The following is a 15,290-nucleotide window of genomic DNA, read 5'->3' on the forward strand; positions in this document are numbered from 1 at the left end:
TTTCGTTTGCATCATTGCTGCATGGAAATCATTGGTATAAAGTGCGTGACCAATTATTTATCATTACATACTCTTGTCAGTAAAGCAGTACAAAACATTTTGGCCAAAGTTTTCTCAGATTTATGTTTTTTAGGTGACCTATTGCAATTGCATCGTAATGCCAAGTGTTAACAATTGAACATGGCCAAGTCTTTTAAAATTTAGTATGATGCATCTTTGGGGGTAAGAGGAATTGTAAATTGTAAAAATTGTAAATTTCATGACTCTTGCCCCAAAGTGTGTATATAATGTTTATGCATAAAATGTTTTGAAATCCCCTCTCCTCTCTGTAAGAAGAACTGAATTCATAATTATGAAGACTAGGAAGCCTCCTATCAAATTTTGTAAATTCATGTCCCAAAGGTTTTGACTTTCGGTCGGGGCCAATTTGGTCATATAGTGTTAATGCTTTTAATGTTTAAAAATTGCTTCTTCACTTATATTGCATATTTAGAAAGAGGATAAAGCCCTCTGCCAAAATTGTAAATTTCATGTCCCTGAAGGCAGGGTTTCTGAATCAAGAGCAGGGCCAAAACAGTCATATAGTGAAAATTTATATGATTCTTAAAATTCTTTTTCTTTATTGTTACTGGCACTCAATAGAAACTGACTGCTGTTTAGTAAAACTTACTATAAAGCCCTCTACCAAGATTTTAAATTTCATGTCCCCTGGGGTAGGGGTTTAGAAAGGAGAAAGAATGAAGCTGTCTATCAAAGTTAAGATATTGTGAAAGCCTTTGGCCAGTTTTCTTAAGGGTGCAGGGTTGTACCAGTTAATGGAGTTATCTTCCCTTGTTTGTTCATATTTAATAGCGAATCATTGTTAAAAATTTCATTAAGAAGTTAAATGATTAAAAAAGTATTTTGATTATATAAAACTTAACATCCAAAAAGGCTAGTGAAATTTCTAAATAAACAAATAAGCTTGTTAATTAGAGTAGTAATTGGCTATCAAAAAACTGATCTGCAACACATGTATTAAATTTCAGCTCACCTTAATTAATCGAAGGTTCAAGTGAGCTTCTCTCATCACCAGTTGTCCGTTGTCTGTCCGTAAATTTTTCACATTTTGGACTTCTTCTCTAGAACAACTGGACTTGGTACAAAAACATCCTTCAGGGACGGGGATTTTGAATGTCAGAATAAAGTCCAAATCTCTTTTTAAAAGGGAGATAATTGCGAAAAAGTGAAAGTAGGGTGCATGTCTTAGAAGATATTCTTCTTTAGAACCACTGCACCAGAAATGTCAATATGTACACAAAAACTTGTATATATAGTGATAGTTATACTCAAAGTCTAAAAGTCTTGACCCCTGGACCAATCAAATCCTCAAATAAAGTAGATTCTAAATTTTTTTAATTGTGACCCCCGGACCAATACTGAGGCTCCAAGAGGGGTTCGAAGTTTAACATAGAAATATCTATACTACTATATTAAAATAATAAGACTCGAATTTTTAGCTTTAATACCGAGAAATCGGAAGACCACTGTCTTTTGTTTTATATATTTTTAACATCATTGGTACTTGGAGATTACCAATATGTTTTTATTTTTTCTCAATCAGGCTTCGCTTATTAATAATCAAAGAGAATTCCTTTAAAAAAATCCGGAAATCGTTTGAATTTTTCGGATTTTACAATCTTGCGCATGTGCATTACATTCAAGCTAAATCACGGGATGCTCTTTAGTTTATGTTTCCACAATATCACATTTGCATGGATAAACTAAAAAACGATGCATGTAATTCAAATACGTGTAAATTTTCATTCAAAATTTGCCATATATATTTTCTGTTCATAAAAGAAATTACGGGAGATAACTCTAACTCAGTGCGTTGAATATGAAAAATTCCAAGATTTCTGAATGTCAACATGGTGTGCAAAGGACTATATATGGTTTGAGCCTAAAATGGCCCCCTAAAATGAAGATTGTCATTTTACTGTAAATCTTTGTTTTATTTGTACAAATATACATTTGAAGTTTTTTCATAATTTTCATTTTGATTTTAGTGCTAAAAAATTTAAAAATATAACATCATAAAGGTTACCTTTTTCCGCCATTTTCTCATTTGTAGCATAAAACGGCTTGTTTTGAATCAGTTGATCTTTAAGGAAACATCGAGCGACTGCTTGAACAAACAAAATATTTTCACCAAAGATGTATCTCTCCAATACTTATAAGTGACAAAAAGTTTGTTCTTGTTCAAAGAGTCGATCTATATTTCCCATTCGGAAAAAGATATGAAAATTGTCAATTTTTGATTGATTTTGATTGAATTATAAAAATAGCGTCACTTCTGACGTCATATACTGCCAGTAAGGGCATATCAATCAAATAAATAGGTGAAAAATAGTTTTCATGTCAACTCTTTTATAAAATAACACAACAAATTAATGTACCTGAAACATTTTAAAAATAGCGAATTTTGGGGGCCAAATTTGACTAATATCATGTATAGTTCTTTGATGTATCTATTTCGTAAATGCCTGACATAATATGCAATGCCAACCTGTGCACGCACGGGTCTAAGTCTAGTAATAGTATATAGGGAAAAGATAAATCTTTTTTCAATACAAGTAACTGCAATGCTACCATTTGTGAGATTACTATGCCAGTATCTTCAAATAATGTAGATAGATTTTTAATTGTTAAAATCATGATCCCTGATACTGAGGCCCCAAGAGGGGTTCAAGATTACCATAGAAATATATAAGGAAAATATTTAAAAATCTTATTCTCAAGAACTACAATGTTACAATTTGTGATATTACTATGCTAGCATCCTCAAATGATGTAGATTCTAAATTGTTAAAATCCAAAAGGGGTTCAAAGTTTAACATAGAAATATATAGGGAATTTTTTTAAAAAATCTTCTCAAGAACTACATTGCCACAATTTGTGAAATTATAATGCAAGCATCCTAAGATGATGTAGATTCTAAATTGGTAAAATTGTGACCCCGGAATAATACTGGGGCCCCAGGAGGTGTTTAAAGTTCAAGATAGAAATATATTCATTTGGTAAAATGTTTAAAAAACTAGCATAAAATGATATAAGGAACTGTTGTTCAGGTGAGCGATTTGGCCCATGGTCTCTTGTTTCTTCGTTTAATTGGCCGAGGGGCAGGGGAGTTTTTGTCTGGCCCCTGGGATTATGGATGGGGTTGTAAATAAAACATGTATTCTAGCCATCTTTACATGTAACTTATCTATGAAAAGTTGAAAACATATACACATAAAAGCTATGTTGAAAGTCTACAAAAATGGAGGAATTATTTCCTATCAGAGTCTTGCACCTTTTCAACATAAGGCCATGCACACTATTATGATCAGTTTATCATCAAATCTTTTATAGGTTTTATAGTCCTTTTCAGTAGTAAGGGTTTTGGTCATTACCATATTTTTATTTATTTTTTTCTCCAGAGTGACACTTGATCAAATGCATAAGAGATTCCTCGACAGGGCTGTGTAAGGGCTATAGTACTCAGGTGACCGTTAAAAACCTGTTGGCCTCGTGTTAATTATGTATTATTTCTCTTAATTTTAGATATTGTTTAAGAGTTTTCTACAACATAATTTGAAATACAACCTATCAGACTGATATGTTCAATGTTCAAAATTTTGATAACAAATAGTTATGATACTGTTAATAAATATAACCTATTTGTCGTTGAAACATTAAAAATGTATTCGAACAGTTTTATTAACTTATAAGTAATCACTGGGATAAAGAAATACAACACGAATGACTTCAAATTTGCAATTTTTTTATATATAAATACCGGTATGCCATGCCATTCTCTTGAATTGATAAGAAATATTAATATAAGTCTGAGTAATATCGCCTACGCTTTGTAATATTTTATCAATATGAAAAGATTAAAACTATCGGTAGATGACGTTATAAATTTTGACCTCAAAATGTGACCTTGACTCGGACCTCCTCTGACCCCTCCCACCTTCCTGACGTTTATAGGTTTCTGGGTTAGTTTCTAATAGATAGACTTCACTAGTAATCAATACCCTGGACCTCGTAACAATTTATATCGACGTCTGCGAAATAAGATACCTTATATAATAAAGGATTTTTTTTCTCAAATGCACATATAGATATTTGAATATTCGCAGAAGTTAAAAGAATAGCAATGAGAAGTTACGAAGTTTATCAACAAATTTCCGTTTTCAATCAGCTTAAGCATATACGTTATAACATCAATATTATATTCTATTCATGTAAATGTCTTAGACTTTGGGTAACCTGACGAAGGGCGGAAAGAATTCCAATACATGTATTTATCTTTTCCCTTTTTTGCTAACTAATCGAAAGGCGAGCGAGGAGCTTTGAGGATTGCTTTGAATTAATTGCTGTGTGTAGATACATCCGATTCCCGTAGTCTTTTAAAGATCGCTCTGGCTGTCATTCTTTACAGTGTACTCAATATACCAATCATTTCCTCGCGTCTGCCATCGCGTGAAACGAAATCTACTGTAGATCACGTGACAGTTGACGAGAACTTTCATCGAATTCATTAATTGCTTATTTGTTTTGTATGTTGTAGACTTGGGAGAGAGGAGAGAGAGAGAGAGAGAGAGAGAGAGAGAGAGACGCAGTTTCCCGTAATGGTATGCACGCTCTTGGCCCCGATAAATAGCGGGCTTTGACGTATCATAGTGCGATCAATACTGGCACGTAATTTTTTCTATTAAAATCTGCCAGATATTGTTGTTTTGGGAATATTTGATTTTATCACCATTAATACACATATTTGGAGCTTATCGACACGCCGGGTGACGCGGCCGTCGCAATTTGGTCCGACACATCGTCCCGCGCGTCTTGTTCTAGATACAGAACAGCGAGTTTTGCTCACTTCTCCGCAGCTTGATGGAATTCGGTGTAACTTCACACCACACGTCAAGTACTTGCACTGCACCCTTGGATTGATATGGTGTCAACGTGTAATCGATATCTCTAATTCCGACGTGCCCCAAACTAATTTCATCAGCTGTAAAACCAGAGAGAAAATTTGTGTTTCTAGCTATATGTAGGGATCACCTTTAAACCTCGAGTTAATCGTATTAGAAGAACATGTGAGGTATCTCTCCAGTAACTAAACATGTCCGAGAAGTCGCTTACGGGGATTGCGTGCGATTTATGTCCATCCTTCTCTCTTTCTATTACATATAGTATAAATTAAATAATTCCCATAGGTCAGCTTTTCTTCCTCATTACCCAACTTGACTCTTTCTTATATTTTTTTTCTTGTTTGAAAGACACATTAATATATTACAGAAAGAAAAAGGTTTTCGATCTCAAAACAATTCCCAGAATTGGCGATTTGGTCGACGTATCACCTACTATAGTTAATAATCACCCTGATTAAAATCTAGCTTTATTTTATAGCGCATCGGATGCCTCAAGTCGATATATAAATGAGCCGCACATTGTAGATTAGATTCAATCAGACAGATGGATTATTTCATTTCGATTTTTCTCTCTTATCATATTTGATCAAGTACTTTGAGGGAGAAAAACAAGGTTGTCCTCTATGTTTAACATTACAATTTCTTTTTCATTTTTATAAAAAAAAAAAGATCCTTTTTAACGATTGGATTCAACCGAATGACTTTGTATCTCACATGCGTTCCTGCACTTTTCTGCAAAAAAATAAATCGATTTAGCAGCAAATTTTATTTTTAATAGTATGCCGCATGTTGGTATTAAAACGGGGGAGGGGAGCACTGAAACAAAAGCGGCTGTTGTCAGCGCTTGACAATCACCATCCTCGGTAAACGAGGAGAAAAAAATACTTAACAGTTATTTTTATAAATTTTTCATACAGGTAATTCATTTTAAAATTAATTATGCGGTTTAATATTTCGATATTGACTGCAAATTTGAATAACGAAGACACAATATCCCAGGGCTCTTTTCAGCTGCAAGCTGTTTGGATTAAATGTCATCCGAAAGAACCTCGAACTTAATGCTACTTGTGTCTACAGATTACCAGCAATAATTCCTAAAAATGACAAACACACATAAAGAATTAATTGAGATGATAGTTTTATACGTATGTATATAGCAATATAATCGATGCTGGAGAGCGCTTGTTGCACGACGCGCGGTTGATAGTGCTGACACCTACCGGCCAGTTTGTCTACATCAGCAACGCGTCGTGGCGCGTGCAAACAGTCGTCTGTTCGTGGAGGCAGGTGGATAAATAGGAGCACCATCAGAGGTAAGAAAAACCAGTCAAACATAACTGTTACATAAATATTCAATACTTTCTATCGATTTTTTTTTCCTTTGAAATAAGATCATTTCAATTTCATGCACAGTTACCGTACTAGCATACAAAATAATAAAACAATCTTTTCAATCTTTAAAACTAGAGCTTTTAGAATTAATTATTCTCGATTGAAAGTAGAAGAAATTCTATAAAGTTTCAGGGGTTTTTTCCACGTTACTCAAGGAGATTTTATTTATTTGGCGCGAGACAATGCTATGGATTTTTATTTCTATAGAAAATGATTAGTAGTCTTATAATATCTCAGAAATTAACACTACCAGAAAATCACTTGATTTCAACAATGTTTCATTAAAAATTAAAACTGTTTTGACGAATAACAGTTTACAAGGATGTAGAATTCACAACCAAATATGGATATTTTTAAGATGAGGGCGAGTCGTGACTGAAAAGCGATTATAACGCAATTTTAGTCTTGAAATTAATAAACTAGTTTGACATGAATATTGGGATTTTATATCTGCCGGCAAAACATTTCCTGAGGTAAAAACACAGTAGGCTTCATCTTGTATGCTCAAAAATTGGTTTTTGCTGTATAATTATTCCAACGCAATTTAATAAAGAGCAGTCAATATTTGTGATCTGAATTCAACTTTTTTTTCTTTCATGGAACTATATTTTATCATGTTTTTTTTTCTTTTCATACTTAATAAACTGAAGTTGGGGTGGGAAGGGGGATCTCCATCGCCGTTGGGAATATAAGATTGCCTGTTATATGTATTTACTTGTGGGCTTGTTAGAATCACCAAGACAACAAAGGCCTGGCAATTCTCGTTTTAGAGTGTTCATGTAACAAAACCGGACAAGGGACTCTTGCATTCCTCTAGTGATTTTAACCCTCTAAAGCATCCTGGCCGGGATATTATCGATATCCCATCATCTTGTCTTTTTCTGAACAGTTTAAACAACGTCTCTCTCTCTCTCTCTCTCTCTCTCAGAAATTACGATACAAAATTCACGTATGTAATACTAGTAAGCTCTCTCTCTCTCTCTCTCTCTCTCTCTCTCTCTCTCTCTCTCTCTCTCTCTCTCCGTGCAATTAAGGTTTTCATCTCTTGTACCCACATACTTTCCATTGTGTAAAGCGTAGTCAAATATGGTGCAAAAATTGACCTTAATTACCGTTGCATTCTCCATGCGATCAATGTTCGTGAAAGCGATTGCTGTCGTTATTTTTTAATCATATCCAACCTTCAGCGCATCGTTCTCTAAGATTTAATGATGTTTTAAAAGTTGATATCCGTCGAAAACAAGTTTTTCTTTTTAAAATGTCCATGAATCTCTGTTAACCGCGAACTGTGGATTTCCTACTGGATAGAACAAAAGGTGTTAAATAGATTGTAATGAAGTCAATTATCAGCAATTTGGCGTTATATCCCCCAATTTTGTTCATGGACAGCTGTCGGAAATATCGGGCCCCGCGACAATCAATACAAAGATAAAGGACAGGTATCTTTCTAGTGTCGATACAATTGCCGCGGTTTGGGGTCTCGGGCCTTTCTTACCTGTTTATTACAGGTTTTCCATGTGATTCTGCAATAGTTATAAATCAAAGCGTATGACGTAAGACCCACTACTGACTGAACTGTCAAGTCAATCAGAAGGTCAAGGCCAAATGTCGAAAGGTCAATGTTGTATTTTTTTTTTAAATGGCGGCCATGACAGCTTTTTAAGTAACAACATTAATTTTGTTATAGACTTCTCTCCATGAAAATATGCAGTTATCTTGAAAGAAGATGGGGGAATAAGATGGGGCAAATGCCCATTCGGTTTAGTAGTGAAATACAATTTTAAATTTATTTTTCCCCAATTAAATCTATTCAAATATATTATAATACAACTTTGCAAAAGCAAAATTTCTAACTATAGTCAGTTTTTAATATATTTAACAAAAAATAAGAAAAAAAAAATATTGTCGGAAATTTTGGTGGTATCGAACCCGTAACATAAAAACCCTAGATATATACGGTTAGCTTATGCCAGGTACTCTAACCACTGAGCCATTTCAGACACAACAACGGCGGCTTTTTAAATATTATGTGTGACTAAGGTCACGAATTACTGGACTTGTTTTATTTTTTCAATACGTTCAGTTGTTGGGATACAAAATGATATTTTTAATGTATAGTGGGTCATCTCTCCACGTTTTTGTTGATCGAAATCGGTTTGTTTTCCATTAGACCTTAATTAGACTAAGAGAAAAATATGGAGCACAGACCCACTCTATAAAAGAAAATGCCTTGAAGTTCTAAAAAATGACAATATTTGCAGATTTTGATACGTATACGCCTGTTTGAGTCAACATATTCCAAGTATTGAACATACCTACAGGTTACAAATCAATGATTCGTTAAATATATATTGTTTTAAATGATTTAAAAAAAAACCCATCAGATTTGTTGATACTTTAATTTTTTAGTAGCCTGTCCGACTGCGTATGGGCATTTTACACGCCTTATCCACCCATCTTCTTTCTGGTACTCGACAAACCCAAAGCCTTGTCAGCCTCTTCACCCTTATCAACATTTTGAAGACCTTTTTAAATAAGAGATTTTACGGAAAGAGTGATAATACATGTTTATGAATTAAAACAAAACTGCGCCCCCTTCTTTGAACCCTCAATTAATTGATGCATCAACCATTACAAAATGTTCTGGCTGTGTGGAATATGTTCCCTGACTGTTATTTGGTTCCGCTGTCTGTACCTATATAGAGCGCTTTGTTTTGTCAGAATGGATTGACGAATGGCGTGCTCGTTTACCGTGGTTTGAAGTGACTTCCATGTTGATTGAAAAGAATATGATGTTATATAACCATTGGATCATTACATTAGTATTTTAACCCCCATTTCAGTAATTGCCCGGATCGAATTGCAATAAACGAAAAGTGTTTTTGACTCTGTCTTTTCATGTTCACAAGGAGATGACACAATAAAAATATCGATGATAAAGTTTTGCTTGCGTTTAGGTATGGAGAAACCAAGGTAGGGTGGGGGTAGTATCAAATCAACATATTATCAATATTATATTCTTTATCTTTGTATTTTTTTCAAAACACAATATTGGTTTTACACCTCATGTTTTAACCGGTGGTTTTTGCATATAGGAAATTAAATTCATCACAAAGGAGATTATGACAAGTATATTTAATACTACTTTGTGGATACTTGAGAGAAAAAAATCCATTATTATTTAAAATCAATGACCTTTTCCGATGCTGAAGATTCTTTAAATCTATACAGCATTCTTTTATAGCCATGCTTGTTCTGGTTGATCTACATGACTTTTCATTGTTTTAATACCATTCCATGTTGTTTGCCCGGACAATCTATTTCTATTGCCCCTTTTGCACATTTCCGCATCATTCGAATACACTTCTGACCCACAGGAAGTAAGAGGCATTTTGTCAGGTTGATTTTGTGGAAAGTTTGTTGTCTTTTAAGTGTTTTTCATTGTGTCTCAACGTGTTACATTATCGAGTGAGAATTTAATGTGTCACATAATGCAGTCCCTATTGAGTGAGTTCCTCTTTTATACAAGAATCGAACACCATCGTACTACAAATACTCTAAACGCATTTGATGTTTTGTATTGTGCTAGGGAGTGTTCTGATCATATCAGCCTTTGATTTCCAGTTTTGCACAATCACCAAGTGGCATGAGAAGGCCCAATACAAGCACGCTATCATCCTCTATCGCCAGTCAACTTGTGAACACAATGCACAAATTACGTAAAGCTGTCCATTTGCAAGTGCCTTGCGTTAGACATATTTGGGCGGTAAAATTGTCCCCTGTGTGGATACTAGTGCAGGAGAACGCAGTCTGGCGAGAACACTTAATTTCTCAGACTCGTGTGTGTGAGTGTCGAAAGCAATGCAATGTTAATTAACCGGTACCGGAACAGTCCGGTCGTTAGCATTAATTAGAAGACTTTCCAAAGAGAGTGTTCCTAAATAGAGCTAAATCCCGCTCTGCATTAGAACTAGAGTGCCTAATCCCGGCCATGCCTTACTTAATGGTGTTCCGAGCCTCTCGGATATAGATCGGCCTGGAGGATTTTGGCCCTATTGATTTCATATATACAGTAAAGACGTCTATATTCAGTCTTACAAATGTTTAAGTCTGCAGACCTTGTAGACAAAGACAACACATACACGTGACATACCTAATTTATTGTTGTGAAGTACATCGGTTATGGACTGTGGCGTGATGACGTCATTGTCCTTTTTGTTTCCTTGCAAAATGTTATCTGTGAAACACCTGCTGTATAACATTAAATGAATCTGATAATGATAATTGATCAGTTTTTTGATTGAGACTGCTCATAAGTTACAGCATTAATCTCGTCGACTGCAAGACAAACGGTGTCTTAAGGAAACATAGCAAAAATCGCGACAGTCATGAAATATCTAGAAAAACCCCCGACAGTTACATGTATATGTCTTGTGTCAGAAAAAATACATAAATGACATGCAACACTACATGTATATATCCAATGTCACATACAATACGACATGTGTCAGATACTGTACAACATGTGTTTGTCATGTATTTGATGATCATGAACGACATACGTCACATGTGCAAGCATGTATGTATTCAAGCGTCAGGAAAAACCCTACATTGGTATTGTTTCAGATAAAATTATTCTTTGTAAGAGGAAATAAAACTTTTAAACTTTAACATTCAAATTTAATGGCCAAAAAAACTTCTAGTGTAGATAAATACAACAGAAACAATAGAAACATATGCAATCTAATGTCAGAAGGTAAAACGGCAGTCATTGTAAAAGTATATGCGTGAAATACAAAAGTAAAATGCCGATTTAATTAATAATTTCCGAGTTAAAGAAAATAAAATAAATATACAAATGTAAATGTAATATCAATATATTGAAAACCAGTATATATGTAATAGTTTGACTGAAGCTATAATGTCCAAACTAGTATACATGCATACCTAAAAATTATTAAACCTTCGAGTGCGTTACCATAGATGTTCAGTGCATGATTTGCTAACATATAACTTATCGGTAGAACACAAAGTAATATGATACTGCCATTTTAATCCGTTTGGAATAAGATGTGTGATTTTCGAGATATAGAAAAACAATACAGGATATTGACACTAGTATTGTCTGGGCGAGATAACGTCACACCCACTGAAGCAAATAGGAAGTCCGTAACTTAACATGTAACCCCAACCCCCGCCCTTCAATTTCCTGTCTTGATAGGTTTACTAAAAAATCAAACATATTAGAAGTCCATGTTGCCAAGAAAAAATCCCCAGTCTTGATATTTTAGCAGAAATGAATAAGGAATCATTCCTTGGAAGACATTACTAATGTGAAGCAGTTTGCTTTGGGGTCAATGCGACAAGCACGTCAATTTCGTGCAACAAAGATGGGCATATTCTTATTAAATATCTCTAATAAACCTAATCCTTGTGGCTTAAGTTTTCAGTATATAATAACATTTAACCAACAATTTTCATTTTTTTTTCATGATAAAAAAAAAATTGTTTTTTTTTTAAATTTTTATTTCGTCCACATGCATTCTAAAACTGTAAAACGTCGTCATTGAAAGGTTGATGGCAAATCGATATTCAGAAAATGTTGAGGTAAAGCCATCAACTATCAAATAAAGCAAAGACGTAGAACGGGGCATCAGGGAAGCGATCGTAAAACCCGCCGCCATTGTATTCCACTCCCAGGTGCGTTCTCTTAACTGTGCCTACCCATTTCCGAATAAGGTTGACATCTTTTTCAAAGTTGTGCATGAGAATTTCATCTAGTGAACTGCATACTCTATGAAACCAAATCCAAAATCGAACGAAAATTTATCAGCATTTTATACAATGACGTCGGAAGCAAATTGAAAAGGGGGGGGGGGGCTAGACATATAAGAAATTTTTACAAAAACGATAATGTGGAGATTGTTGGATGACGGTGTGCAAAATACACTAGAAACATTAGTGTTTTTGCACACTGTCAACCAACTATCTCCACTACGTCAATGGTTGTAATGTTATTGATTCATTGATTATTGTTTAGCTTCCCGTCGAGATTATATCACTTGTAATAGGCCTAAGGCGTTATCAGAGGTCAATGGAAACTTGGCTCACAGGGCCAGTGAAAGGTGGGTGGGGGTCGTTATCTTGTCAGTACATTCTATGGAACCTCCGATTTCTCGGTCTGATCCGAAAACGCGAGGAAAAACTTGTTATTTTTGGCTTTGAAGGGATACTGCACATCCTCAGCGACGTGAATTTGTGTGAGGATCATGCAAGGTGTTATATAGATATATTTCTTGGCCATACACTGACAAATAAAAATATGAAATTACGGGTAAAACCTATTCTGCAAATTTAATTATTAATGCTTGGTTGTTATTCGAGCCTAACAAAGATTTTTATTATTCGGAAAGTTTCTATTTCTGTTATGTACGGTATACCGAATGCAGTAGGTACACGCCGTTCAGTTCTGAATATCTTTAACACAAGAAGAGGTTACTTTTGGAGAGGGTTCGTGTACCATGATCACAAAATACATTTGTCTTATTTTCTGGAACTTGAAGTCATGACTATAAGAATGTTATTAATAGAAATTTGCGTTTAAGATGATGCCGCAAAATATAGCGAAAATAGCTCCCCGCAGAAAAAAATCTCGATGAGGTGCCTTAAAACTTCACTGCATCATCGAACGCACAGAATAAACCAAGGGAATTACTAATCTTTAAAAACGAATCCGTTTAAATTGAATTGAAATCCATGACGCTTCTTCTTTTTTCTTGTTATTGATCATAAAATTTCATTTAATGTCGTGAAATTCGGTAGAGCGAATTATAAAACAATATATTGATATCGTCTATAGCGGATTAACTATTGACGCTCTTTGGAAACACATAACGATAATTTTAAAATCGACTTGTCAGTAAAATCTAATTTACATCAGCTTTTAATTCGATTGGCTGAAGTTCCAAGAAATTCATATCTGACTTAGCCATTCTAGTAAGCAGATTTAGCGGGGATATTCGAAGATATATCATGCCAGGTGTAGAGGCTAAATGTTGAAAGGTCGCACGTGCGACAGAGAAAATACACGTGAAGTGTACAGCTACAGTGAATATAGCCAACAGTAACTGTACTCGCCCAAAGTCGCACTGTAATCGCACCCCATCAGCCTATTTCCATGGAAATAGATTTAAAGTGTTACAATCTGAGTATCCAAATCGATGAATTGACTTATGTTGGTGCAAACACAACATGAAATCTGATAGCGATTTAATCCGATGTTGGCTACTCGTGCAGAGTAACAAACAAGTTTTTAGTATAAAAAGGGTGGGGCTCTTTCAGTTTATTTCACCATTAAGTGTTGATGAAATTGCGGCAGATGAGAATTTAAACGACGATCAATAAAGGTACTTTAAGTTGCGACCTTTCTATACCAAAATATGCTTCCCCGTGCCTGATGCTTTGCGTGTTCATAATTAGTCTCAATTAGACGAAAGCAATCTTCAGTAAGAACATTTTCTTCTCTTCCTTTTCAGAACGACTCCCTCTCGTGGTGGCAAGGAGTAAACCCAACTGTCCGAATAATGTGAACTGAACAATGGTGGACGCAGAACATCGCAATAGGATAGTATTCCTGGGAGCCGGAGGGGTTGGCAAGACCTCCATCTTGAAAAGGTTCCTCAATGGGGAATACTCCGATACCTACGAAGAAACGGTGGAGGACCTTTATCCAGCAGAATATGACGTCAGAGACACCCATCTATTGGTGGATTTTCTGGATACGGCGGGAAACATCGCGTTCCCAGCAATGCGCAGACTCTCGATAGCCAACGCTCAGGCCTTCGTTCTTGTGTTCTCCATTACGGACATTTCAACATTCGAGGAAGTGAAACAACTGTGGGAGCAAATCAAAGAAGTGAGGACCACCTATGAGACCATTCCTTGTGTTATTGTCGGCAACAAGTTGGACCTAGAGAACAACCGGCAAGTAGAGAAGTTCGACGCCTTAAATTGGGCGTACAGTGACAACCTCGGCAGTGCTTTTGTGGAGGTGTCCGCCAAAGATGACGACTCCATTAAGGATATTTTCAAAATGCTTTTGGATCAGCTAAAGACTCCGCGCTCGAAATATCCGAACAAATTCATGATCCGGCGATCCAGTACAAATTCTATCGAGCCCGGGGTTCACGAGGAAACAGAGACCGATGATCTCAAGATGCAACGAAGTCGTAGCCTTATTCGACGGGGAAGCAAGCCAAAAATGAAGCGGTCCTCCCGTGGAAACAAAAATGATTGCTCTGCATCTTAGTGTCTGCAGCAATGCACCATTCACTACCTTTACTGATGCAGTAGATGGGAAATGGTAGTACCCCCATAATCAGCGGCGAAACATTCCATTCTTTGTCCGAGCTCTGACTTAACTGTGTATAGAACTGTGTTCGTATGGATAATTTTCTCGTTTTCAAATGTACTGGTGTTTTTTTTGTTTTGTTATTTTCACTGTTCAAGGACCATGAACGCTGCGTTCATTTTTTAAATGTATTTTGTATAATCGATGTGATTTTATGTATTTCAGAAGGTTAATTACACAATTTACTTCTTTATACGGATTTGTAACAATTTTAAACTTGCCAAATTAAATTATTGGTTCATCTGGGAATGGTTGCATGATTTCAGCAAATACAAGGGCAAAGTTTCACGGGACACGTATTAATGTGGAGACACTCAACAAATATTGCTTGTATCCTACATCGGATTACTATGGCGTAGGGGTATTTTGGTAGACGCCTTTCAAAAGTCTGGACTACCTTTATTGGCGTTTTATATTTTGACAGTTAATCAGTTCATAACCTAGAGATGATGGCGTTTATTTTTGGCATTTTATAATCAACCTGAAGTTAAAATTTAAGTGTGCGCCAGAACCCCATACATGCATTT

The 15,290-nt window shown here is 35.4% G+C and overlaps 1 protein-coding gene across 1 annotated transcript; it reads left to right on the forward strand.

Moving 5' to 3' along the window:
* Positions 1–6,109: 6,109 nt before the first annotated feature.
* On the forward strand, positions 6,110–15,012 carry LOC105332475 (ras-related protein Rap-1b). Its single transcript, XM_011435093.4, has 2 exons — positions 6,110–6,274; positions 13,889–15,012. The coding sequence occupies exon 2, from the start codon at positions 13,951–13,953 to the stop codon at positions 14,659–14,661; it is 711 nt and encodes a 236-aa protein (XP_011433395.1). The 5' UTR covers positions 6,110–6,274; positions 13,889–13,950; the 3' UTR covers positions 14,662–15,012.
* The last annotated feature ends 278 nt before the right edge of the window (positions 15,013–15,290 follow it).

The sequence above is a fragment of the Magallana gigas genome, chromosome 7 (assembly GCF_963853765.1).
Source record: "Magallana gigas chromosome 7, xbMagGiga1.1, whole genome shotgun sequence".
Classification (NCBI taxonomy): domain Eukaryota; kingdom Metazoa; phylum Mollusca; class Bivalvia; order Ostreida; family Ostreidae; genus Magallana; species Magallana gigas.

Bases quoted from the DNA above. Each gene is read 5' to 3' on its own strand.
- LOC105332475 (XM_011435093.4), top strand. From the start codon at position 13,951: ATGGTGGACGCAGAACATCGCAATAGGATAGTATTCCTGGGAGCCGGA.